Source organism: Stylophora pistillata, chromosome 3 (genome assembly GCF_964205215.1).
Source record: "Stylophora pistillata chromosome 3, jaStyPist1.2, whole genome shotgun sequence".
Taxonomy (NCBI): domain Eukaryota; kingdom Metazoa; phylum Cnidaria; class Anthozoa; order Scleractinia; family Pocilloporidae; genus Stylophora; species Stylophora pistillata.
This window is the reverse complement of record NC_142521.1, coordinates 31,913,818-31,939,856: the sequence shown is the minus strand read 5'-3', so window position 1 is coordinate 31,939,856 and position 26,039 is coordinate 31,913,818. Positions and strand designations below refer to the sequence as shown.

General features: G+C 37.9%; 1 protein-coding gene across 3 annotated transcripts in view; it reads left to right on the top strand.

Annotated features, from left to right (window-relative positions):
- Positions 1 to 18,966, top strand: part of LOC111329602 (uncharacterized) — a 66,767-nt gene extending 47,801 nt beyond the window's left edge. For 2 of the 3 annotated variants that reach the window (XM_088754287.1, XM_088754288.1), the window contains 8 exons: positions 2,342 to 2,492; positions 2,746 to 2,770; positions 3,778 to 3,840; positions 8,814 to 8,909; positions 9,561 to 9,624; positions 14,800 to 14,906; positions 16,213 to 16,308; positions 16,689 to 18,966. In XM_088754287.1, coding sequence (XP_088610413.1) covers positions 2,342 to 2,492; positions 2,746 to 2,770; positions 3,778 to 3,840; positions 8,814 to 8,909; positions 9,561 to 9,624; positions 14,800 to 14,906; positions 16,213 to 16,308; positions 16,689 to 16,972 — 886 coding nt within the window. In that variant the 3' untranslated portion in view covers positions 16,973 to 18,966. The remainder of the gene's footprint in view (positions 1 to 2,341; positions 2,493 to 2,745; positions 2,771 to 3,777; positions 3,841 to 8,813; positions 8,910 to 9,560; positions 9,625 to 14,799; positions 14,907 to 16,212; positions 16,309 to 16,688) is intronic. The other variant, XM_088754286.1, reaches the window with a different exon arrangement.
- The last annotated feature ends 7,073 nt before the right edge of the window (positions 18,967 to 26,039 follow it).

The following is a 26,039-nucleotide window of genomic DNA, read 5'->3' as shown; positions in this document are numbered from 1 at the left end:
ATCGGCCGCCATCTTGCACCACGATCGAGTTTAAAGATGAATGGCACTAGCGGGTAATGTGACGTCAAATCGAGAACACGAAAGTCTGCATTCCACACATTTTCACTTGCTTGGGAAGGTTGTCGTCGATATTGTCCGAAATATGCCGACTAAGTGTGTTGTATGAGGAATGTATGAAGCGCGATACCCTCTTGCAAATTTCGCACCTTGCTACATCCTTCTACAACACTCTTAATCGGCATATTTTCGGGCAATATCGACTACAGCCTTCCCAAACAAGTGAAAATGTGTGAAATGCAGACTTCCGTGTTCTCGATTTGACGTCACAATACCCGCTAGAGCCATTCCTCTTTAAACTCGGTCGTGGGGCAAGATGGCGGCCGATTTTCCGTATTTTGACTGAGCACAGAAAATTGAAGATTTGAGCAAACAAAAAATTTTGCACAGAAATACTCCAAAAAATACGCTTATTTCGCTAAGCGAAAAAAAATATTTTGGGTTTTGGTGCACTTTAAATATTCATATCGCCTACAAAATTTACAGTCGCACAGAGCGATTCTTCGAGGGCTTCCGCATTAAGTGATTCATCTCCCTTCTCACAAGTCAGTAGAAAAACAAACCATCCCGAAAAATCTTAGAGGTTCAAGCTGTGCATAAACTGCGGAAGAAAGCGGAATCACGTAAACTTGACGTATCTCCGAAAGTGTATAAGCATCTTTCGAGACAGTGACTTCGTTGAGTTTTTAAGTGAGGACTTTATCCGTTACTTTGCTGTTTGCGCTGTTGTTATTTTGATTTGTATTATGAAATGAGTTCTACAATTAAATACTATTGAATTACACAACACTTACCCGGACGATCAGACTACAATTTCAAATGTTACCCCCGGGTTCAAACCATATCTACTGTATGACGAAAAACTATTAAGCATTTCGTTATACAGTGTATAGCAGTAGACTCTGTTACTCTCAATTGTTTTTGACCCAATCAATTCGATTTTTGTGCACTTTGCGTCAGCATCGGCAAGTTTCTCTACTAGGTCGTCCTCTTTCAACATTGAGAACCAAAAACCGAAGAAGAAAAAGCGGAGGAAATCTTCAGGAAAAGAGGTTCTTTTCCTGAAGATTTCCCTCGTTATTATTCCACCTTGACTAGTTGCACTTCAACTAGTCAATTTTTCCAAATATACTCACAGGCAGCCCGAGCGTACTGTGCGTGATTTTGGGGTCTAAAGATCATTAACAGGAATGCCGAATATATTTTAAGATTGAGTTTTAAGCGTAGGCGTGTGCCGTAAAAAGAAAAAACTATTTTTTAAAAATAGAAATTTTTGAAAGGATAATAAAAGCGGGTAATATAACGTGTTAAGAACGAGTTTTTTCAAAACCACGTGCGAGGTTGACCAAAAACTGAGTACCCTTTAGTCTTCGAGCCTTTTCTCCAGAAGTGCCCAGAAAATTGTAATCGTAACACACCCACTACATAAAAGGAGGCTTCGTCAATCTTCAATGAAACCTCCTACGGTACCTTTCGCATAATGCAGGTTGTGACCAAGTCCACATTCACCTTTTCTGATGATTTTACATAGGAAAAGATAACTTGTGATTTGCGGCTAAGGAGTTCAGTGTTCACTCGTCCGTGATCACTCCAGGGTTACTTCGTTTTGTAGTATTTTAGCTTTTAGGTTTCGAACGAATTCAACATAAAAGAAACCGTTTAAGCGTTAATTAAGACCAAAGCACCTAGAGCTTCCTTGCTCGAAAAACGAGGCTTAAAAAAAGGGAAAAATGAAACCGATGAATTTGAATATATGAAAATCATGTATGTGTACTGCAGTTTCAAGAAATGTATGAAAGCGATCCTCGTAGTAATGAACCTCACCAATGTCTGTACTACATAAGTAGGAGTCATTACTTCGAAGATCGCTTTCACACATTTTGGAAAAATAAAAGTTAGAATCGTTCAGTACGATCATTATGTTGCTCCGCTTTCCATCTTGCAGTATGACATGTTTTGCACGTTCCAGTGTCCTAACATGGTAAATCGCGCAAGTTGTGGACTACTTAATGTTGGTTTTCAATCCGGTTTCTCATTGATTGAAATAGTTTCCAAAACCAATTTGTAGTATACATTTTTGGTTAACGAGAAGAGGAGTAGAGTGTAACATTCGAATCAAACTATCATATGCAGTGTGTTTTGGAGTTCTGTTCTCCTTCTGAACACCAAAATGTCAGCGATAATTTTCTCTCTTTATAAAGTCAAGGAGTTCTCAATCTTTGGGTGTTGTTACTTGATGAAAGAAAAGATAGTCGGCTCTCTATTGATTTCCTTTCTAACCTAGGTTTCGTTCTGATGACAAGTTTGAAACTAGCACAATGGTAGAACTTCCGCGTGAATGTACACCCCATATAGAATTAAAATTCTTCTTACATCTCCAAGAAGAACAACCTCAACGAGAGCTGTGTGGATTTCCAATTGCAACGCCTCATCAAGTAAGACTTTTTTTAAATCTCTTTTGTTTTAAATGTTTCTATCATGATAGCCTTTGAAGCTGGAGGTTTTAATCATGAGGGCTGGCCATGTGCGTTCAAAGGATGAGCGGCAAAGCCGCTTGAAGCTTGAGACGGGACATGCGTTAGTCCATTGCTCCTTATTAGCCTCATAGCATGGGATTAGACTTTTGATAAACTTAGTCAATTGTTTGAATTCGTTATGGTTAAATGCATTTACATTTCCACTTTCTAGAGCCGAACCGAAGATATTCATCCTGGTAAGTCAAGCCAAGTTTTAAAAATTTGTACGTTACTACGTTTCCGTAGGTAACAAAGTACTCATTTCAACGCTATCAATTTTCTCTTTGTTTTTCTATGTCCCCTTTCATTCTGTTGTGGAAAAGTTATGAACATGAAGAGGGAGATATAGCTTCCGAAAATTCTAGTTTTCAATGAAACGTGGCTCTAGAATTTGCAAAAATGCATAAAAATTCCCCCTTTGGATTATTTAAATACTTACACGCAAAGCGAAAAATACGATACCTTTCTTGTTGGTTGCTCTAACCTTTGTGAAATCTGAAATAAGTAGCTCTTTGCAGGTTTCAGGATCGAAGGCGTGAGAGATCTACAAATGTCATCGGTTATTCGATCGGCCAAGATTGATTTTAAGCTAAAGTGGGAGAGGAAGTGGGGAAAAGGCGAGCATTGCCCCACCCCCTCCCCTCCCCTTCCTTTTGGCTGTCGCTTTTTCCCTCGGTAGGAATTTCTTTCTCACCCCAACCTTCCGCTGCCTTAAAAATCAAAGATTTTCGCTACAATTTTTACTGGGATAAATACTGTATGCATTTAGATGTCAATAAGTATATCTCTACCTCGGGTTCGCTTTTCCTCCAACCTACTCTCCTCCCCCACCCTTCCTTCCCCCGACCATGACAACTATAAGATGGGAAAGGATGGATGACAAAAATCGTGTCTAACAAATCACAAAGAAACACTTTTAGGGTTTTATGCACTTGTTGGCTGATTTATTCAATAGCTTTTCAGTCTTAAAAAGGGAATTCATTCTTATCAAAGGTAAAACTTTTGCCACCTTGTTGGTGCTAGTCATTTGACACTCTAAATGTAGATGATCGCATGAGTACACAGAGAGCGTGATGAAACGTTTTGTGCAAAGTCTAATCGAGTCTCGGGAAGCAAATGAGAGAATTGTCGCTGTAATGGGGGGCGGGGAACATTAATTCAGACTGATCGTCGCAGAAAAAATATATCCTTATGGTGTTTTCAGATGCATCAAATCGAATGGGACGGTTGTTGACTACGGATCATACGAGAGCAAACGTGACCAGAGGTAAATAATCTTTGTAAAGTGTCAAAAGTCTGAATTTGCATGCAGATACTTTTGATTAGTCCCTGAAATAAATTAAAGGACTGATAAATCCTAAATGTTAACCATGGGAAAAGTGAAGAATTACACAGTCACTTTTAATAAGTAACAATGAGAGGAATTACATCTATTTTAAAGCGTAGGTCTGAAAAATGAGAACACATGCAGACTCTTGTGTTTTCTTGCTTAAGTCATTTTGGCGGAAGTTTTGCTTCCTAAGCCTGGTCCTTATCTCACAAAAACCATAGCCCTCTCAAGTGCCGCATATATTTCTTAAAAAAAAAAAACTCATAAAGATAGTTTCCCCTCTCTTGTACCAGTTATACTTTTAGCTCTAAAATCATTGCTGCCCGGTTTATATTAACCAGCACCATTTCCCGATAGAGACTCACATTTCTGACAATCAGCCTATGGGAGGGGTATGTTTAGGCTCTACAAAAGGTTTGAAGATTTGAAGATACACGATCCCTCATTAACAGCAAAGCTATGACAGCGTCACGACAATTAAGAGCCACTGACCGTAAATATCGAGAATCCACCGAAAATTCGTCTTTTTTTTTAAGGACCCTTTTCATGAACCTTTTTCGAAAATTATATCAAAAAGTTCCATCGCGCTTTTTTTTCTCCGAAAAATCGTCAAGTTTAAAATACGCCCGAATGGAAGTTGTCCACCCCCCATGAACAAATGAAAAATTATGCAACTTCGGCAACTTCGTACGCTACAACGCCGAGCGTCTGTTCTGCTCACTTTTCAGATCTAAGCTCGAGTATAGAGAAGCACTTGGTCTGTTCCTCACCTCCGTTCAGCATAGGTAATAATCGGGGTTTATTAAGCCCTTTAAGCTCCCTTCAGAGAGTATATGCGTTCACTTTGGAAAGAATGATCTTTTGTTCTCGAAATCGTCTTGTTCACGACGTGTAAAATAGTACGAAAGTTGTGATTGTCCTAATCGTGCCGTCATAGCTCTGCTACAAATAAGGGATTATATCTTCAAGTATCTTCAAGCAATGGTTTTATCTCTCAGAAATTATTAATTTCTTGCTATGTTGTTACGCTTAAGCCAGAACAGTGACCCGTTGAAATAGAGTACTTCGCGTTTCTTTCACGGAGGTAAAATAGAGGTCAACTTCAGTGGCCTATGAAGAGGTTTGCCATATATACCTAAAAATCATAATATACATCGACTTAAAGATTTATTCCTTTATTTCAATTCCTCCAATTCTCTATCCTGGCCCGCCATAAGCGGCACGTCCAGGTTTAAAAGAGTTTGGGCTATTTTGTCAAGATTGCAATGCGAACCCCTGAACAGCTGTCACGACCCATTTAAAGCCCTTTAAAAAGATCTTGTATGATATTTTTACAAACCAAAATATATGTCATCTTAAAGCTTTATCCTTTTAGTTTAATTCCTCAAAGTTTCTTTCTTGGCTCGCCATAAACGGCGCGTCCAGCTTTCAAAGAGTTCGGGCTAAAAAATAACAAAAAATGTACATGACCTCTTGCGTGACAGCCGTTCAACGGATCGCATTACATTTTTGTCGTTTTAGCCCGAACTCTTTTCAAGCTGGACGCGCCGCCTATGGCGGGCCGAGAAAGAAACTTTGAGGATTTAAACTAAAGGGATAAAGCTTAAAGAAGATATATATTTTGATTTGTAAATATATCATACAAGACCTTTTTCGAGGCCTTTAAATGGGTCGTGACAGCTGTTCAGGGGTTCGCATTGCAATTTTGACAAAATAGCCCAAACTCTTTTAAACCTGGACGTGCCGCTGGAGGAATTGAAATACAAGGATAAAGCTTTAAGATGATGTACATTATGATTTGTAAGAAGACCTGTTCGTTCGCTACTGAAATTTACCTTTATTTCAACGGGTCGCTATTCAAACTTAAACGTAACAACAGAACAAGAAATTTATATTTTCTGAGAGATGAATGACTATCCGGCTAGCACACAAAATTTAAAAGCGGGGTTACATCGCGTTGTAGCGTGCGAAGTTGCCGAAGTTGCATAATTTTTCAAAAGGGACCTTACGCAGTCAAGACGGCAACGCCACGGAAGACGTCGATTAAAAAATTAATTTCTACTTTTAGTTAGAATTTCGAAAATAGGGACCTTACGCAGTAGGACGGCAACGCCACGGAAGACGCCGATTAAAAAATTAATTTCTACTTTTAGTTAGAATTTCGATAATGACTGCATGTGTTTACCATCTCATAGGGCACCAGACCTTAACCTCAACATAACGCATAAAAGTAGCGTTGAGGGCTAAATGGAAATTAAAATAATTTGCCGTCGCGGTTTCGGTTCGCAGACAACGCAAATTTTGGTGATTTCACGTTGTTGTTTTGCAAAGGGCGGCAAAGAAATGAAAAAAGTTTTAAAACGCACGTGCTGGGCTATTGTTCTTCCAATTAGATCTTTTGTTCTTTCACGTTCCCGTTGCCGTCGCCGTCGTGGTTTGCTTAAGGTCCCTATTGGTTTACGGGAGGGGACAACGCCCATTCAGGCGTATTTTGAACTTTTCGATTTTTCGGAGAGAAAAAAGCGCGATAGAACTTTTTGACTTAATTTTCCGAAAAAAGGTTCCTTAAAAGGTTCCTTTAGAAAAAATAAAATGAATTACGAAATTTTGCAACTGTCGGCGGATTCTCGATATTAGGGACCTTACGCAATCAGGACGGCAACGCCAAGGAAGACTTCGATTAAAAAATTAATTTCTACTCTTAGTTAGAATTTCAAAAATGGTTGCAGGAGCTTACTGTCTTATACGGCGCCACAGCTCAACTTCAGCATGACGTATAAAAGTCGCGTTTAGTTCCAAATGGAAATTAAAATAATTTGTCGTCGCGGTTTCGGTTCGCAGACGACGCAAATTTTGGCGATTTCACGTTGTTGTTTTGCATAGGAAGGCTTAGAAATGTACAAAGTTTAAAAACGCACGTGCTGAGCTATTGTTCTGCCAATTAGATCTCTTGTTTTTCCACGTCCTCGTTGCCGTCGCCGTCGTGGTTGCGTAAGATTCCTATTTACGGTCAATGGCTCTTAAACTTTTTTAGTTTCATCACAGGGAACCCATACAATCTATTTGTGTAGCCGATTGTTGTTATAGTGAATGTACCAGATTTACCGTGTGCCTCACCTATAGCGATATATTGTTGATTATTGTATATAAATCGATTACAAATAAACGTTTAATTACCTTACCTGTGGTGTATTGTCGTCATTTTGCCTCAAAAGTGATTTTTTGAGCGATTTTGAATAAGTTTAAGTAAGAGTCAACGACGAACTCAAACTTATTCAAAATCGCTCAAAGAATCAGTTTTGAGGCAAAAGGACGACTATACACCACAGGTTAGGTAATTCAACGTTTATTTAACATTGATTTAGATACATAGTCAGCAATATATCGCTATAGGTGAGACAAACGGTAAATCTGGTACATTTATCATAAAATAACAATGGGTTGCACAAACAGATTGTATGGGACGCGTGTGGTTTTACACGTCGAGAATAAAAGATTACGTCTATTCCTATGTAATTGCGGCTAAATCTGGTACTCCTACAAACAACTACGCAAATAAGGTGACAAATGGGGAGATTTAACACATTGCCTTAGAAACGAGCCAAGTTTCTGAAAGAATTTAGACTAGTGGACCTTACTGCCGAAAATTATGACCAGGTCAGATCTCTTCACGGTTCCTATACAATACAATACTTTATTATTAATTCTCCCCAAGGGGCTTTTCAGAATTAATTTACAATGTGTAGATGTGATATAAATAAGAGTAATGATATAGAATATAATAACTTTCATGTACTTGATATAGAAATAACTTAAAATTACTACTACTAAAATAATAATCATAACAACTTACACTACCACTATCACTTAACAGATTATTCTTTGAAATCGAGGTGAATGGTGGATAAATATTTACCGAGCCGTCAAGCGGCGAGGTAAATATTCCCGAAAGCCACTATTAACCGAGAATGAAAAGAATGATTGTTTTAGTATATACACACGAAGTGATCTCGACAAAATTAAAAGGAAGCCATTTAAAGGCAATTTCTGCTTCTGCGAAACGCGAGTTTACGCCCGCCATTTTGTTTTTCACATTGCTCAGAGGTGTACATTGTTGATTAGCCCGAGATAGCGAACCAATCAGATTGCTTGAAACGCCAAGATCACTGAGTGTGTATATACTAATATAAAATATACTATAGCTATATGTTGAGATAACGGCTGATAGTTTCGAAAGAAACTGTTTGGGGCTGCGTCGGTGGGAGTAACGAAATAATTTGGATATATCAACAAAGTTGAAATGGTAAATTAGCCACCGTAATGATTACAAAAGCTGACGTTTCGAGCGTTAGCCCTTCATCGGAGCGAATGATTTCGGAGCGATTCGCTCCGACGAAGGGCTAACGCTCGAAACGTCAGCTTTTGTAATCATTACGGTGGCTAATTTACCATTTCAACTTTGTTGATATATCCAAATTATTATGTTGAGATAACGGTATCCGATTTCTTCGCTAATTCTGCATTTGCATGCTTTTTAAACGATCTTAGTGATCGAGCAGTTCTAGTGTTGTTACTTAGGGAGGAAGAGATGGAAGGTGGAGGGGGAAGAAAGGAAGGGAAGAAAGAGAAGATAGAATAAAGAGAGTGCAAGGGATGGAGGGAAAGAGAGAGAGAGAGAGAGATCTAGAGAGATTGAGGAAGGTAATAAGGGAGGAGGAAAGACGAAAGAAAACGATAAAGGTGTGGAGGGAGGAAAGCGTGAAAAGAGGATTGAAGGACTGAGTGGTGGGAGCGAGGGAGGAATTAAAGGGAGAAAGATAGAAATTAAGGAAGATGAAGGAAAGAACGGAGAGAGGGGAAGAAAAATGGCAGTGAGCAGAGAGTAAATCTAATCCTCTCACTTTCCTTAGGAGAATCTTACGCAAAGGATGCGCGGCCCGGACCTTCAACTCGAGGAGAAGGGCGATCCAAACGACCCGGTAAAAGGGCGCTGACTACTTCTGAAGGTAAATTACTTAAATAAACTGTGAATTCTTTTGACGTTAAATTTAAAAGAAAAGGGAAGTTTACTGGTTCACTGATTAAACCTCTTTTGAAAAAAATGAATCAGAACTCTGTCAAGGTTTTGATTGATTTTCCTCTACAAGACGTAGCTCAAGGTTGTTGTCGTCTTGTCGGGCCATTTTATAATGAGGTCAGGGAGCATTCATTGTGTTTCGCATCTATCTCCACCTCGGGCGCGCTGTTCCTCCAACCTACCCTCCTCCCACACCCTTCCTTCCCCAATCATGACAACTGTAAGATGGGAAAGGATGGATGACAAAAATCGTGTCCAACAAAATCCGCACAAAGAATCACTTTGAGCGTCTCGTTCACTTGTTAGCTGATTCATCCAATAGCTTTTCAGTCCCAAAAAAGGGAATTAATTCTTATCAAAGGTAAAACTTTTGGCACCTTGTTGGTGCTAGTCATTTGACACTCTAGATGTAGATGATCGCATGAGTACACAGAGAGCGTGATTAATTACTTTGTGCTAAGTCTAATCGAGTCTCGGAAAGCAAATGAGAGAATTGTCACTGTAACGGCAAAATAGGGGGCGGGGAACATTATTTCAGAGTGATCGTCACAGAAATAATATATCCTTATCGTGTTTTCAGATGTATCAAATCGTATGAGACGGTCGTCGACTACTGATTATACGAAAGCAAAGGTGACCAGAGGTAACTATTCTTTGCGTGTTCAAGGTCTGAATTTGCATGTAGATACTTTCGAGTAGTCCCTGAAAGAAACTAGGGGATTGATAAATCCTAAATTTCAATTATGGGAAAGGTGAAGAATTATATTGTCGTTTCAAATTTGTGACAATGAGAAGTCTTGGTTTGTAACCCAGAAAAACTATATCACTCTTAAGGGGCAGATATTTGTTAAAGCAGGTCGTAAAGATAACGTTCCCTCTCTTGTGCCAGTTATACTCTCAGCTCTAAAACCATTGCTTGAAGATACTTGAAGATTTAATCCCTTATTTGTAGCAGAGCTATGACGGCACGATTTAAATCTAGGCAAGTTGGTGAAATGAGTGAGACGCAATTAGTATCTACGCAGTGAATCATATAATATACTGGTAGCCGTAAATGTTTCAAAATTTGTGGAATGTATTAGTTTGTAGGTTGAGAATTTTATTGAAAAAAAAATTGATATTTCAAACAAGTCTATTGCAAATAACAGAACATACGGTGTATTGCGCTGTATCATGATCAGGGCATTCGACTAACTTATTAAACCATTCCGTCACTAATTACATATGTTCATTCGAACTGTACGGCCGGATTGAGGCCTAAGTGAGGCAGGAATTTTTTTAGCTTAATCACATCAGGTAATTATGTCTGGCTCGTGTCAAGTTCGTTTCCTGGATTCGTATTTCAGTTGACTAGAGCAATAATTTATCTCATGGAACAGGGTGGGGTTAAGTTACTAATCAATGTTATAGCATTCAAAGCCAGAGAAATGCAAATCAATCGTGGGGTTACGGTCTGAAGGATATGTTTGGGTAACGTTCTTACCACTCTTTAATGGTCCGTCCGCTCAATCGATTCCCTTTCAACCATGCCGAAAAGAGCCGAATATTTTGATGATTGCATTTGCAGCAATTAAGATACTGATCCGGCTACTTTGGGCGAATTAAAGTCTTCAGCTAATGGTGCAATAGTCGACGCTAGACCAGACGCAAACATATACACGAAAACGTTAATTTTAAGCATAACACAACAGCTGCAACTGTTCGGTAAAGTTAATCTGAAATTTACAACAACCTTAGGGGACAGCGGGATCAGATCGATACACAGGCTGTCCGTCCTTCGCTTGGAAAAAAAAATCTCGAAAAATCTTGTCAGCTATCCCCACTTTAAGATGTGTTTTGAGAAGAGGAAGCTATGTATTTTCTGCGCAAAGGAAAGCGCCTAGCATAACTTGTGATTTGCACTGAAGCAAAAGAATTTTGGTCAATTCCTGAGTGATAGCTATGTTGTAGATGGACATGCAAAGCGAGATTGCCGTTGATTTTCATGGCTAACAACCGCTTAGTACCATTTCTTTCAAATTTATCAAGGAATGATTTTAACGCTAGGCATAAAAAGTTTAGAGAGGGAGAATTGATTTATGAGTTGTGCTTTGACTACAGGAAAGATCAAATGTGCCAAATTTTCATTTTTCTTCGATGTTTCTTGAAATCTTATGAACGCAATGAATTTGTTTTCCGTAGACCTGTATACAAGTTTATCTCCTTTGTCTCTCTGTGTTGAATGATTTCAAAGTTATGAGGCAGACATCGAAATTTTTCTTTCCAAACAGTCTTAACTTATTCGCGCATCGGTTCACAGAAGACAAATGAGTTCACTCTTGCGATTTTGGTGACACTTGCTTTGCCTTGTTCTTAAGAATGTAGCTTTCATAGCATTTGTAGCTGCGGTCTTCTCTAAGAGATTTTAAGGGTATCTCAGTAATTGAAAGTAGAGTATAGTGGAAACGTAATTGCTGCGGCAAATTTCAGAGGACTTCCAACTTCAATTGACAAAAATTAGAACTCATTTCGTGGAGCAGTGCAGAGAGGAGTTGCTTAATAACTTTTATCATAACAATAATTAGCAATTATCATTCCTTCATCTTTATCATTTTGTGAGTCAACCAAACATCCAACTTTATACACCCTTCCCATTAACTGTCTCTTGCAATAAAATGTGTCTTTTTTTTGGCTGTAATTATTCATGTAGTCTCGGCCTTCTGAATGTAAAGGAATAGGAGCATAAATAACCAGTGGAACCTGACGAAGGAGATCGATTGAACACCACTCGCATTGTTACTGTGTGATGATCAGAAACGAGGGTTTCAAAACAGCTACTCAAACTTTAACTTGTTCTCGAGAAATTCGTGAGATTCATTTTTACTTGTCATAAACCTGCCATCATTGGCAAAAACATTCTCTGACAGTTAACTTTAAAGCCATTTTTTTCGTTCCATTTTTACCACTTTCACCCTTCTTCATCCAAGATTACAAAAAAAAAAACAAAAAATTACCAGAGTTACAAATTTTCAAAAGCCATTTTTATAAACGTTAATTAAGTTAAGTACATTTTGATTTATATCTGTGGTTTCAGTAGTTTTAAATTCTCATCAGTAATAATGAAAAAGATGTGAAAAAAATTTTTAAGGTAACTTCAAAATAATTACGCGATCCTATACTTGAATATTTCTCAAGGGATCAGGTTCGGGAATTAATCGATTAAACTATCAGTTACTTGATTTCATAGAGTGTGCTTACTAAAAAGACGAGTTAATAGAGATTTAGCTAATAATGGATCATCTTATACAGTGTTTCCAAAATACTTACAGCATTCAATGAATGGTTAAATGCTAAAAATAAGAATTATAAAATGAGTGCATGTAAAGATGTGTGTGTGTGTACGTACGTACGTACGTACGTACATACTTACATAGAATCATTGCACCTAAATCTACTGTAAATGATCAATCAATGCCTAACAGTAGGAATTCCACAGCTAAGAGCTTTACTCCTTACTAGCATATACCTTGATCAGGGTAGTTTAGCACAAGAGACAAAACTAGTCATTAGAAGCATTGAACCTACATGTACTGAGTTTCCTCAGCAAAAAGCTACACTCTTAACTGGCATATAACTTGATCGTAGTAGTGCAGAGCAAGGGAAAACATTGATTAATAGAAGCATTGTATTAATCCAGAATTAGAAAATGATCAATCAGAGTCCAGCAGTAAGGACACCTCAGAAGAAAAAGCTTCACTCTAAACTGGCAATTACTTTGATCACATTTGTGTAGAGCAAAGGAAAATTAATGATTAGAAGCATTGTCAGCTAGATGTACTGTACAATGATCAGACAGGGACTAACAGTAAGGATTTCTCAGCTGAAAGCTTCACTCTTAACTGCCATTTACCTTGATCACATTGGTACTGAGCAAAGGAAAAAATTAATCATATGAAGCACTGCACATCAATTTTACTGTAAAGCGATCAATCAATGACCAACGCTTTATCTGTTGTCATGTTAACTACAGCTGGATAGTTTTACGACCTTCATGTACATCAAGCATCCTGACTAAATAACTTGAGAAAAGTATATGGTACAATCAAAACTTTATATCGCTTGTGTAAGAACTCCGCAGCCTCTTTGGATGATAGGTTACATATAGATTACTTCATGGTTGGGGAGCGCGTACGATTTTTATTCACGAGTTGTTAAGAATAAGAAACAAACGAGCGAGTCTTCGAGCGAGTGCGTTTGTGATTCTTCACGACAAGTGAATAAAAACCGTACAAGCGAACTAACTATGAAGTAGTTTTTTTATTATATTTAATTGTACTGAGATGTTACAAGCGTTTGTAATTTTAACTTGAATCACAGTCAACTGACCGCAAAAGACAAAGAAGTCGCGAACTCGATATCGCTATTATTTAAACCCAATAAATGTTGTCCAGGCGCCTAAAATAATGCATTCGGATATGCTTATAAAGGCGAAAGGACTGTACTTTTAAAAACAATTCATCTAAAGAAAAAAGATCGCAAACCCCATTCGAAAGAAATTTGGGCTTACGTTTTACAACTGAAGGGTTTCTGAAAATATTAGCTCACATAAGTTTTCAAACTAATATAGTGTTTTCTTCTCTGAATTGGAGTCGAGTACTTTTAGTCTTTTGCACCTCTCTGTGAACTTTCTCTCAGTTTCTGGGGTGGTCAAGGTCGGTGGTTGATTAAGGCTGGTGATAAAGATGTTGAATTGACCACCATGAATAACAGGACCGGTAAAGAGCGACATTGCTAGCTAGCCACGTTGATAATCTGTAGCCCAATTAGCTGAATGAACTGGGGTCGAAAAACATTCAGAAGCTTGAGATAAATTTGATTTTTCGTTTTTTTGGTCCTCGATACTTGTTCCACTGAATGAATATCTGCAAGCCTTGAAACCATTATTCTGGACGGCAGGAAACGTTGCAAACATTCACTCTCAATTACTTCGCATGGCCGCCCCGAAAGGCGGGAAAAAAATCGATACGCCTTTTCTTACTTGTGAAATCAATCATATCAGGCTTCTGATTGGTCATACGATATTTTTCACTGGTGAAAAAATTCGCATGACCGATGAGATTGCTTCTCGTCAAAGAGAGACGATTTAATTCGGTGAGTTTGCACCAAGTAAATCTCAGTACTTATATAATAAAGTATAGCCCGCCGTGTTAGGGGGTGGTTATAGGCTATCATCCAGAAACAATAATATGCCACTCACGAGCTGTTCGCTCCTTTAGTTTTATTGAAGTTATTTTTTCATGCTGCGAGCCTTTACTAAAAGAGAAGTTGCTTTCTTTTCTCAACGGTAATTCAGTCGTAGAGACACAGAAAAGCACTCCTTCTGTAATTCGTTTTAACTTTTCTTTGATTCATCACTCTTTTCACTTATTATCTGCTCAATTAGCTAGTTAGCTCATAATAATAATAATAATAATAATAATAATGATAATAATAATTTTAATAATAATGCCCTGCAAACAAAGAGGGAAGAAACAGATTAACAGCAAAACGAAACAGAGCAAAAGAAACTAGTAAATGGCTTACGACCATTCCGAACAATCGCCGCTGGCAAGGTCCTCAAAGTAAGGTTCATTGAGAAAACGATTAGGAAACACGAGCCAACTTGTAGGTACAAAGGTGGTTTCAGTCATTTTTACTGCATAAAAGGTGACAGTAAAAGTCATACTTTGTTACACTTTGAATTTTTTAAGTTTCAAGGATGGCTGAAAGTGGCATTTTGAATTGCATCCAATGAAATAAGAATTTCAGCTTGTTTTACTGGAGGTATGATTTTTTTCTGGGATGTCTGCAGATAGCTCGGATAATGAAGGTAGTTCTCTAAAGAGATCATGGCTGCAATCTGGTCCTGGTCGTGGTCCAGATCCTAAAAGAGGGAAACGGCCACAAGGTGATGGTGTTTATCTTTTAAGTGTAATGTCTAAGAAAAAAATGAGTTTCAAAATTACGTGGCCTGTATTAACGATTGTCATGTCTTAAAACCGCCAATTTTACCGTAATATGACGTTCAAAATTTAATATTCCTTAATCTCAGTCACTTGAGGACCCCATAGGTATAACTGCAAATGATATGGGAAGGGATGGAGGAGGGAGGGAGCAGGAAGGAAGAAAAGGAAGGAGGAACAGAGAGAAGACGGGAGGAAGAGTTCATGACTTCTTTGTTCAAGACGATTTTCAGGCCATGAGCGACAACCTCGTTCTCAGGGTCTTTTCCCCCACCCGCAACTAGGGGAAAAGGCCCTGGGAACCAGTTCGCATGTGCGAATATAAAGATCAGAGTTCGTAAATAACGTGGAAAGTTTTCTAGGAACTGCATCCAAATTAGCTCTTCTGAAAAATTAGAGCACAGATGCTTGCATGTTCCTGGTTGAGTCAAGTTGGCGGAGGTTTTGCTTCTTAAGCTTGGTCCGTATCTCCACATATACTTTCAGCTCTAAAATCTTTGCTGGACTCAAATAATTAGCACTATTTCTTGGCTGAGACTGAGATTTTTGATATTCAGCATATGGGAGGGGTGTAGTTGAGCTCTACAAAAGATTCAGAGACTTGAAGATACACAATCCCTTATTTATAGCGGAGCTATGACAGAACAGGAACAGCTACAAATTCCGCAGTATGACACGCCGTGAACCGAAGACGATATCGAGAACAAAGGATTAAAAATATTTCTATGTAATTGCGGCTAAATCTGGTAAATTAGGTGATAAATGGGAAGATTTAGGACCTCGCCTGGGTTGTGAGCTGAGTTGCTTAAAGAGTTTATGTTCTTGGACCTTGTTACCGAAAATTATGGCTAAATATTATCCTCTTCACTTGAAAAAACCTTTTAAGGTTTATTCAAGTGAAGGTGATAATATTTAGCCATAATTTCTTAGAAGAAATAAGATTCACAATTATAGTCACCAAGTGAATCCCATAACGGTTCCTGAACATGAGACAGATAGCGAGAGGGAAAGGGTCAGGGAGGAAGATGGGAAAGGAGGAAGGGGGAGAGGGAGGGAAGTAGAGAAAAAGGGGAAAAGGAGTAGAAGGGAAGGAGAGTGAAAAAATACAGGGGACTAAAGCTATGGACGAGTGGGAGAAGAGAGGGGGACGAAGGAGGGAAGGGAGTAGAGAAGGGATGAGAAGAAAAGAAACAAAGAAACGAGAAATGAAAGGTGGGCACAGAGCTAATCTAATCCACTCGCGTCTTTTAGGAGAGTTTTACGCAGAGGATGCACAGCCCGGAACTTCAAATCAAGGAGGAAGGCGATCCACACGACCGAGAGACACGGCGCCGACTACCTCTAGAGGTATTTTCCCTAAATAATAATAATAATAATAATAATAAAGACTTTATTTTACGACGGTAACACATAATAGCATAGCTAATAAACTTGTGGCCCTCACTCAGAAATAATTACAATATAAAAACTAGTATAATACAATATGAAAATAGAAACTAATATAATATAATATAATTACAAGATAAGTAAAGAAACTAATAAAATGTATGAATATATACAATATAACTAGTAAGAATGAAAAAAAAAAAAAAAAAAAAAAAAAAAAAGGAAACTATACACAAAAATGACTTAAAAATTGTTGCTGCGAAAAATAACCTAAATAACCTCTTTGAAGCATCCTTTTTCTAATTTTTGCCCTCTCCATCCATTTAAATCCATCGATTTAGTTATGGCAGGTAGACCATCAGAGGACGAGTTAGAAGAGCTGTCTCAGGAGCTTGGAGAAAAATGGGAGGAATTAGCAGGACGCCTGGGATACAACCAAGCCGCAAGAAGTAACTTCTATGCAAATAATAGGAGCAGCAACAAGTTGGCTAGGAGTGCTTACAGTATGTTATTGGCTTGGAAACAAAGGGAAGGCTCAAAGGCGACCTACGAAGTTTTGTACAATGCCTTATGTCACAAATTAGTCCAATGTAACCTTCTAGCGCAAAAGTTTTGTTGCGAATAAGATTGTAAAAAAATCCCTCCCCCTAGTCTTCAATTATAAATATTGAGTCATTTCTACATTGATTCATGCCTGTCTGAGTTCCATAAACCATATATACTAATGAGCAGTCGCGCTCAGTAAGTCATTTATTTTTCTTGTGCTCAAAGAAAGAGAAAGATTGGCTTTAGAGAACAGACTGAAAAACTGCTGGCTGAGGAACATTTCGCTTGGAGCTCATTCAAGTGATTCGTAACATCTTAATTTATTGACCCCTTACACACTGAAATTAGAATGCGTATTCTTCTCACTAGTCTTTATACATTTCCTAATCTGCTGACAAGGAGAACTGCGGGTTTGAAAATTAAGAGCTTCTTTACTTTGTGATCGTTTCCTTCAGTCGTAGAGTTAATTTTTTATTTAGGGGTTATACTATAAGGAGAAATTAGATGGTAGATGCTTTTTGGATTAAAGGTTTAATAGTTTTTTTTGAGGTTTAAGTATGAGGTAACAGCGGGATCTGCGTAGACCTAAACTTTCCTTGTCTCAGTGTGGGGATATGCATAAAATGGGCCTACGAGAAAAGTTTGTCATCGCTAGATGTGCATGGCAGGTCAATGAAGAGCAAAGACGTATTAGTGCGTTAAGGTAATCCGATAAATTATTCATACATTTGCAATATTTTGTTACAAAGGTGTGTCAGTTCTGGGAATTTATACCATTGTTTCATTACACAGTTAGAAAAACCTTTCAGCTTTGTTCTTTGATGTCGCAGTCTTGTTCACAAGAATTAGCACTGTCGGCAACAAATCGTCTTATTATAAAAAAAATTGAAGGCGAGAAGAAAAAGAGATATATTTTGAATGTAGACAGCACCAAGCTTTATTTTTTTTCGATGTGCTATTCAACGAGACAACCCTTTTTAGTTTATTGATTATGATAGTAAGAACTATGTCATAACTGGAAATCTCAGATCGCAAGCACTTGACTTTTATCCTTACAAACTCTGAACCCCTTAGCTAAAATTTTCTTTCCGACGCGACTCAAAAGCAACGAATTTGTGATTCCGATTTTAGAAGGCTCGAATCGAATTCAGATGACCCGAATTAATGAGCCCACGCCGAGAACCGTGCTACTGACACTTTACCCCGCGCAAACGCCGAATACATTAAAAATTCAAGCAAACGAATTCACTAAAACTTCAAGCACGGTAAATACCTAAAAGTGTTCGGTTGAGTTTAGCCTGAGAAAAGTAGCCGTCCTTTCGCGCCCTTCGTTTCCCCGCGTTTTTTTCGCGGGGCAACGAAGGGAGCAAATGGACGGCTGCTTTTCTCAGGCTAGGTTGAGTTATACCGAACTTCAAAGAAGCCAATATCCTTAAGGAAACAGCATCAGTTAGATATGCATGTTTTAGCGGCCCTACTTCGATCGTATTTCAAATCTTCCGCTTTCATTGATGTTCTGCGATCTCAGATTTCGGAAAATTTGGCTGTTGGATCTGTAGCCAATTCGATCTATCTAATCTTAAATTTGTTTCGGTGTTGAATGATTTGCTTTAATATGTTTTCGAATTGTTTCAATCGGCCTTTGGGAAGAGCGTTGATCGTTTACGATTTGCGAGAGAAAAATTTGAAGGACACAGCAGCTGGAAGACAAAATAGCGTAGGATACAGGTCCCATGCTGCTGCCACAGCTGAGTGGAATCTGTCCCCTTGCCCTATTTTCACACCATAAATAGCTTCATCTTCACAAGATCAGTATACATTGAATATCGTCCCTCATTTTAACAAAAAAATTAGATTTTAGCTTAGCCAAGTTGGTGAAATGAGTGACAGGTAATTAGTAGTTTGACGCAGTGAAAAATATATTATTAAAAACTGGATCATTGGGTAATGCAATTCAAGACTTTTCATTGGCTTAGCCATTATGGTATATGAGCCAATATACCATAATCTAATATCTGTACATTGTAACATTCGGTTTCTTCTTACAAAATAAACCCGAGAAGATTTGTCTAATATGTTGGGGGCGTTTTTCTTAATAAAACAATTATTTCACTTGCGCTTGTTGGATATGAGATGATTATAGCCAACTCGGCGCTACGCGCCTCGTTGGCTATCTATCATCTCATATCAAACACGCGCTCGTGGAATAATTGTTAAATGTATTGGTAGCCATAAATGTGTCAAAATTTGGGGAACGTATTTTTACGTTTAGCTCTTTTTGACATAACATTTCACATTTCAAACTAGTATAATTTAAATATCAGTACATGGGGTGTATTGTAGTTATCATCATCTAAGCATTCGATTAATTTATTCCGTCATTATTTACATGTGTTGTACTCCGGACTCAGGCCGTGGTAAGGTGGGAGTTTATTTTCAGTTTAATCTCGTCAGCGCAATTATGTCGGGCTCGTGTCAGGCTCGTTTTCTGGATTCATATTTCAGTTGACTCGAGTTATTGTAGGTTATCTCAGGGAGCAAGGTGGGGGTTAAGTTACTAATCAACGTTAAGGCGTTCAAAGCGAGGAGAATGTAAATCAATAGCGTCGTTACCGTCTGTAGGATAGGCGATTTCAGGGTTTGGGCTCAGAAGACCAAACAAAAAGTAACCGAAATGTGAATGAAATTAAGAAAAACTTGAATAGGAAAAGATCTGAAAGGGATTAAAATGCTGCATGGTACTACAGAAAAAACGATTTGTTACGGAAAGAAGAGTAAGAATAAAACAGGGGGGTTAAGTGGGGCGAGTACTACCGTTCGCTTGCCTCTTTCTCCAAACGTCCTCCAATTTATTCCTCTCTTTGTGGTAACTTTTCTTTCCATTTAAAGGCAATACTCTCTTTGTGACTAAGTTATTTAAAAATATAACGGAATTTATTAGTCAGGTCTTCTTATTTGTTATTTGTCTCAGCCATTATTTCCCGAGTAAGCTTACAGCCTCACGTCAGAATAAAGTTAGCTACGCTTGGTCAAGTAATCTGATAAATTATTCATACATTCGTAAGTCTGTAACGAAGCTTTCTCAGAAGTGGGGAACGATTCACCAAACTCGCAGCGTACGAAGTGTTATCTTGTGGTTCCCCTGTTTGTTCACAAGAGTCAAGTGCGGACATTTTCATTGCTAAAAGAAGCTAGGTGAAGGTGAGAAGAAAAAGAGATATATTTTGACTTTAGACAGAACACAGAGTTATCAAGCGTCATTCTTAAGATGTGATTCGTGCCGAGACAAACGAAATTTTATCAACTTCTGAGAAAAAGCTGTTCTTTAGTTTTTTTTCCGTAAAAGTGAACTGCTAACTATGAAAATCTTGAGTTAAATATACCATATGAACAGTCCACTTCAGGCGGCGTGAATTTTTTAATAATTATTATTTTTATTTCTTGAATTTCTATTCCTAGTTTACTTATGTATTTAATCATTCTTTTAATTTTATTTTCTTGAAACTTTTTTTTTTAGACTCCGCACTCCGCACTCCGCACTCCGCACTCCGCACTCCGCACTCCGCACTCCGCACTCCGCACTCCGCACTCCGCACTCCGCACTCCGCACTCCGCACTCCGCACTCCGCACTCCGCACTCCGCACTCCGCACTCCGCACTCCGCACTCCGCACTCCGCACTCCGCACTCCGCACTCCGCACTCCGCACTCCGCACTCCGCACTCCGCACTCCGCACTCCGCACTCCGCACTCCGCACTCCGCACTCCGCACTCCGCACTCCGCACTCCGCACTCCGCACTCCGCACTCCGCACTCCGCACTCCGCACTCCGCACTCCGCACTCCGCACTCCTCGTTTTCGGAACAGCCTGAAAATTTTTTTCTTTACGAACATTGTTAACTCATTCACGCTTCGGTTCACACAAGACGAATGAGTTAACTCTTGTGATTTGGTTTCCCTTGCAATTGTTTTGTCTTCAGGACTCCGAATTGTTTTTACCAATGTAGCTTTTATAGCTATCATAACTAAAGTCTTTTACTCCGGGGGGACTTTTCAGGATATCTCAGCATTTGATCACATTTCATGCAGCGGACTGGAAACGTTATTGCTGAAAATGTCAGCTGACTTTGAATTTCAGTTGACCAGAATTTTAATTCATTTCATTGAGTAGTATGAGATAAATTGCTTTTAAACTGTTATGATAACATTCATTAGCAATGGGTTTTATTCCTTCAGCTTTATCATATTGCGAGTCAACCAAACACCTCACTTTATACACCCTTCCTATGAGTCCTTTTTTGGCTGGAACCCTTTAATTATTCATATTCCCTCATCCGATGAAAAAGAATAGGAGCTTAAATCACCAGTGGAACCAGGCAAAGGAGACCGATTGAACAGTTCGTACTCGCACTGTTACTGTGTGATGATAAGGAAACTGAAGGTTTCAGAACACCTACTCATAGTTTAACTTGTTCTCGAGCGATGCATGCGATTCATTCTCAATTGTCATAAATACGTCATCAATGGCATAAACATTCTCTCCAAGTTAGATTTAAAGTCACTGTTTGAATTCTTGAAGTAAATTTTGATTCTCAGTTGTGGGTTCAGAAGTTTTAAAATTCTCAGTAATAATGACGAAAATATAAACAATTTTCTCAGAGTAACTTCAAAATAATTCAGCTATCGTATACTTGAACTTTTCTATAAAGGATCAGGTTGAAGAGTTGATCGATTAATTTATCAGTTACTTGACTTCATAAAGTATGCGTCACTGAAAGATGAGTTAATAGTGATTTGGTTACCAACAGATCATCTTATAGAGAGTTGGAAAAATAGTTACAGCATGCAATGAAACGGTTAATTAACGTTAAAAACAAGGATAATAAATGTTTTTATTACAATCACCTCTTACATATGCGTAAGATTGAGATAGTTAAATACAAACCTCGTGTCAGCAAATAGAAAGAGTAGAAAGGAAAAATGAAGTAAAGTGTGCTCAATTCTCCTGTTATTACTATTTAAGTAAAGTGGAAAAATAATAACATTTGCATCTATATATTTGGTTACGAAAAGAAGTGTTTCTTTCATTTCAAGTTTCTCAGTTCAATTGTGAATTCAAAATGAAATGAGATAGTTATTTATTTCAGATAATAATGGTAAAAACCGTTATGTTTATTTAAGGACTTATTTACAACAATACATATCAAAAGATTGTAACCAACGAAAACCTTCGCAACCGTTGTAAAATCAAATTGGTAAGCGATGAAAGGAAGAGTTTAAGAAGTTAGCTCCAAGACTAACTTTCAATAGTTGTATTATCTACAACTAAGATTTAGTTGGTCTAAAACAATTCAAGGAAGTGCTTACAATTGACAATTTAGCTTAGGTAAGCGTTTGTATATTGGATTTGAGTAAAACATTGATGTACAATTTCCACTTTAATTATTTCTTGGCTAAGTGCGTTGAAACCTGTGATCACCTTTCAATTAAATTTGAGGAACTTTACAATTTTATGAAGCTTTTCAAGAGGAAATTGTAACGCATGTCACAGACGGTATAAAAAATATTTTCATAGGTTTAGACTATCAAAACGCAAAATAAGTACTTGAATATAATTGAAAAATACCTTCAATAATTCTTATCGTCATAAATTCCCAATAGAAAGATTTATGAAAGAAAATTACATTAAATTGTGAATTTTAGGAAAGTCATTAATTATAAACTTTCGTATCTGTTAGAGAAAATACCCTCCGTACATAATAAAAGCTTTTACCTTTTTGAAATCGCTATGAAACATATAAGTAGTGACAACTGCATAATAAGAAAGCTATAATTTGGTATTGTGAGTTATGGTAAATTATTTTAGTAAAATGTTTTAGCAACTTTTAAAGGATAGGTCATACCAACTGATTATCAAAGTCATTAATCACACCTTTTTCTCCTTGAAACAAAAATCCAGAGTGCATTTTGTTTAACTAAAGCATGAAAGTCTATGATGCAAGATGAATGTATTTCTGGCAGTCTTTTATTTTTTGAATAAACTCCTGTGATGTAATGTCCAGTTTTTTACACCAATCTAGAATTTTTTCAAAATTGATATCTGGTATCCAAGTAACGGCATTCCTTCGAATGGTGATTTTGCTTCAAACAGGTTCTATTGTTAGCTCTTTCCTTTTAAGTTTTTTTTTGTTGTTGTTGTTTCCATGAAAAGGGAAATGGAGGAGGAGTATAATAAGGTTAAATATGAGTCAGTTTTCATCGACAGATCTTGGCGCTGCACCATCAGAATCATCGGTTTGTGGAGGCAAACCAAACCTTGGTGCACCCTTTCCTATCAATGCTTTCATGATTAAACCTATAGATGCTAAACGTGCAAGCATAAAAGCCGCCTATCTGTTGTACTTTACGAAATCTTATCAAAACCTTAAAAATAATCATGAATTTTATTAGGGAATTTTTTTGACGACTTATAACTTCCTTAGAAATTTCCTGCCTTCAGTTAACTTTGATGATAATTCTAAGGAGATTGCTTTACATATACTTAACTTACGAAGTTGTGAGGCAGAAATCAAAATTTTTGTTTCCGAACAGTCTTAACTAATTCGCACATCGGTTCAAATAAGACAAATGAGTTAACTCTCGCGATTTGGTGACGCTTGCTTTGACTCCCGGGTTTTTAATTATTCTTAAGAATGTAGCTTTCGATACAATGAATATATGAAGTTCATATATTTCGAACTGCGGTATTAAATACGTATGATGCACGATCCTTCGCAGTAGATAGCGCTATTTATGCAATAGCAAAAATCAGACCTGAAAAAAATCAGGCCTGTACGGGATTCGAACCACTGACCTCTGCGACTAGTGCAGCGCTCTACCAATTGAGCTAACAAGCCAACTGGGAGCAGGCCGTTAAGTTGATTCGTAATAAACCCGTGATGATAAATTAGATACAATGAATGTATGAAGTTCATATATTTTGAACTGCAGTATTAAATACGCATGATGCACGATCCTTCGTAGTAGATAGCGCTATTTATGCAATAGCGAAAATCAGACCTGAAAAAAATCAGGCCCGTACAATACACAAACTACATACGAAGTATAATCGTGTGTCATCACGGTATTGTTCACAAGAGTCAAAGTACGGACATTTTCATTGTAAAGAGAAAGTGAAGGTGCGAAGAGAAAGTAATGTATTTTCATGGATTGTGGGCGTTACGAAAGACGGAAGCGCCAACCGTTGTTTCTCAGATGTGATTTGTACCGAGGGAGGGTTTCATCAGTTTTTGATTAACTATATCATATATAAAGATGAAAAAGTTAAATCCGTTGATTTAAACCACTCAATATTATTTGCTTAAAATTTGAACATCAGTAAATACTGGGAGAGCTAAGTCATGCGTTTAACCGTTTGACTTGGTCTTCAGTCATTCTTATTACTCCTCAATAATTCGGCCATCTACTCGATCGATTGCCTTCGACCGAGTGAAAGTGACGAACATTTTTAATAATTACAGTCAAAAGATACTGATCCGGATATTTTAGGCGAGTTAAGTTTTAGAAGCCAGGATCGGATCGATATACAAGCTATCCGCACACTGACTGTACGAATCTCAATTGATCTTGTCGAATAGTTCCAAAATTTGATTTCGGTTTTTGTTGTCACGAAATAGTTGTGAACAATCAAGTAGACGACAACAAGTTTCAAATCAATCCTGTATTTAGGGAGTAAACATCTAACAAGAGCAATAACTTGGCGAGCAGCAATGAAAACGTACTGCGACCATGCATGTGTTTCACGCGTGTGTTACACGAGACAAGTGGAGAATTGTAACCGCTGACCGCGTTCGCAACGATCACATAACAATGAACAATAAACAACAGTTTACACGAGAAAGTGTCAAAATTATCAGTTTCTACTCTAGAGTCTCTTCGACACTTGTTCATGTTTCGTGAAGAGACAGTAATGTATTCTTAGTATAAGCGGAAGCGCCAAGTGACTCATTCGATGTGATTTGCACCGAAACAAAGGATTTTACTCCATTCTTGAATCATAATATATCGTAGATGGCCATCCAAGAGCGAAAGCCGTCGATTTCATGGCTTACAACCATTCATTTCAATTTTTTTATGTACGCATGTGGGAACTGATTTATCAGTTGTGCTTCAGTGATTGTAAGAATCTTGAAAGATCAAATATATGATCTCTGACTAATGTTATGAATTTTTTTTTTAGTCATGTAAGCATATTTTATCCATCTAATCGGTGTTTCTGAAAAGAAAGATTATGAAATTGTGAGTTTCACTCCTAAATCATACGAAGCATTGCACCCACCTGAACTGAAAATTGTAAATCAATGATCAAAGCGAAGATTCCTCAACTAACAGCTTCACTCCTAACTGACTATGCTTTGATCGCACTAGTGCAGAGAGAGAGAGAGAGAGATTAACTAATAGAAGCATTGCGCCTACATGTCCTGTAGAATGATCGATCAATGCCTTACAGTAAGAATTACTCACAGTAGTGCAGAGAAAGAGAAAAAACTGTATTAGAAGCATTGCACCTACATGTCCTGTAGAATGATCGATCGATGCCTTTCAGTAAGAATTACTCACAGTAGTGCAGAGAAAGAGAAAAAACTATATCAGAAGCATTGCACCTACATGTCCTGTAGAATGATCAATCAGTGCCTTTCAGTAGGAATTACTCACAGTAGTGCAGAGAAAGAGAAAAAGCTAGATCATAAACATTGCACCTACATGTCCTGTAGAATGATCAATCAATGCCTTTCAGTAAGAATTACTCACAGTAGTGCAGAGAAAGAGAAAAAACTATATCAGAAGCATTGCACCTACATGTCCTGTAGAATGATCAATCAATGCCTTACAGTAAGAATTACTCACAGTAGTGCAGAGAAAGAGAAAAAGCTATATCAGAAACATTGCACCTACATGTCCTGTAGAATGATCAATCAATGCCTTACAGCAAGAATTACTCAGCAAAAAACATCTCTCAAAACTGGCATATACCTTAATCACAGTAGTGAACAACACTGAAGGGAAAAACTAATTACCAGAAGCATTGCACATGCACGTAATGTAAGATGATCTTTCTGAGCCGAACAGTAACGATTCACGAGCAAA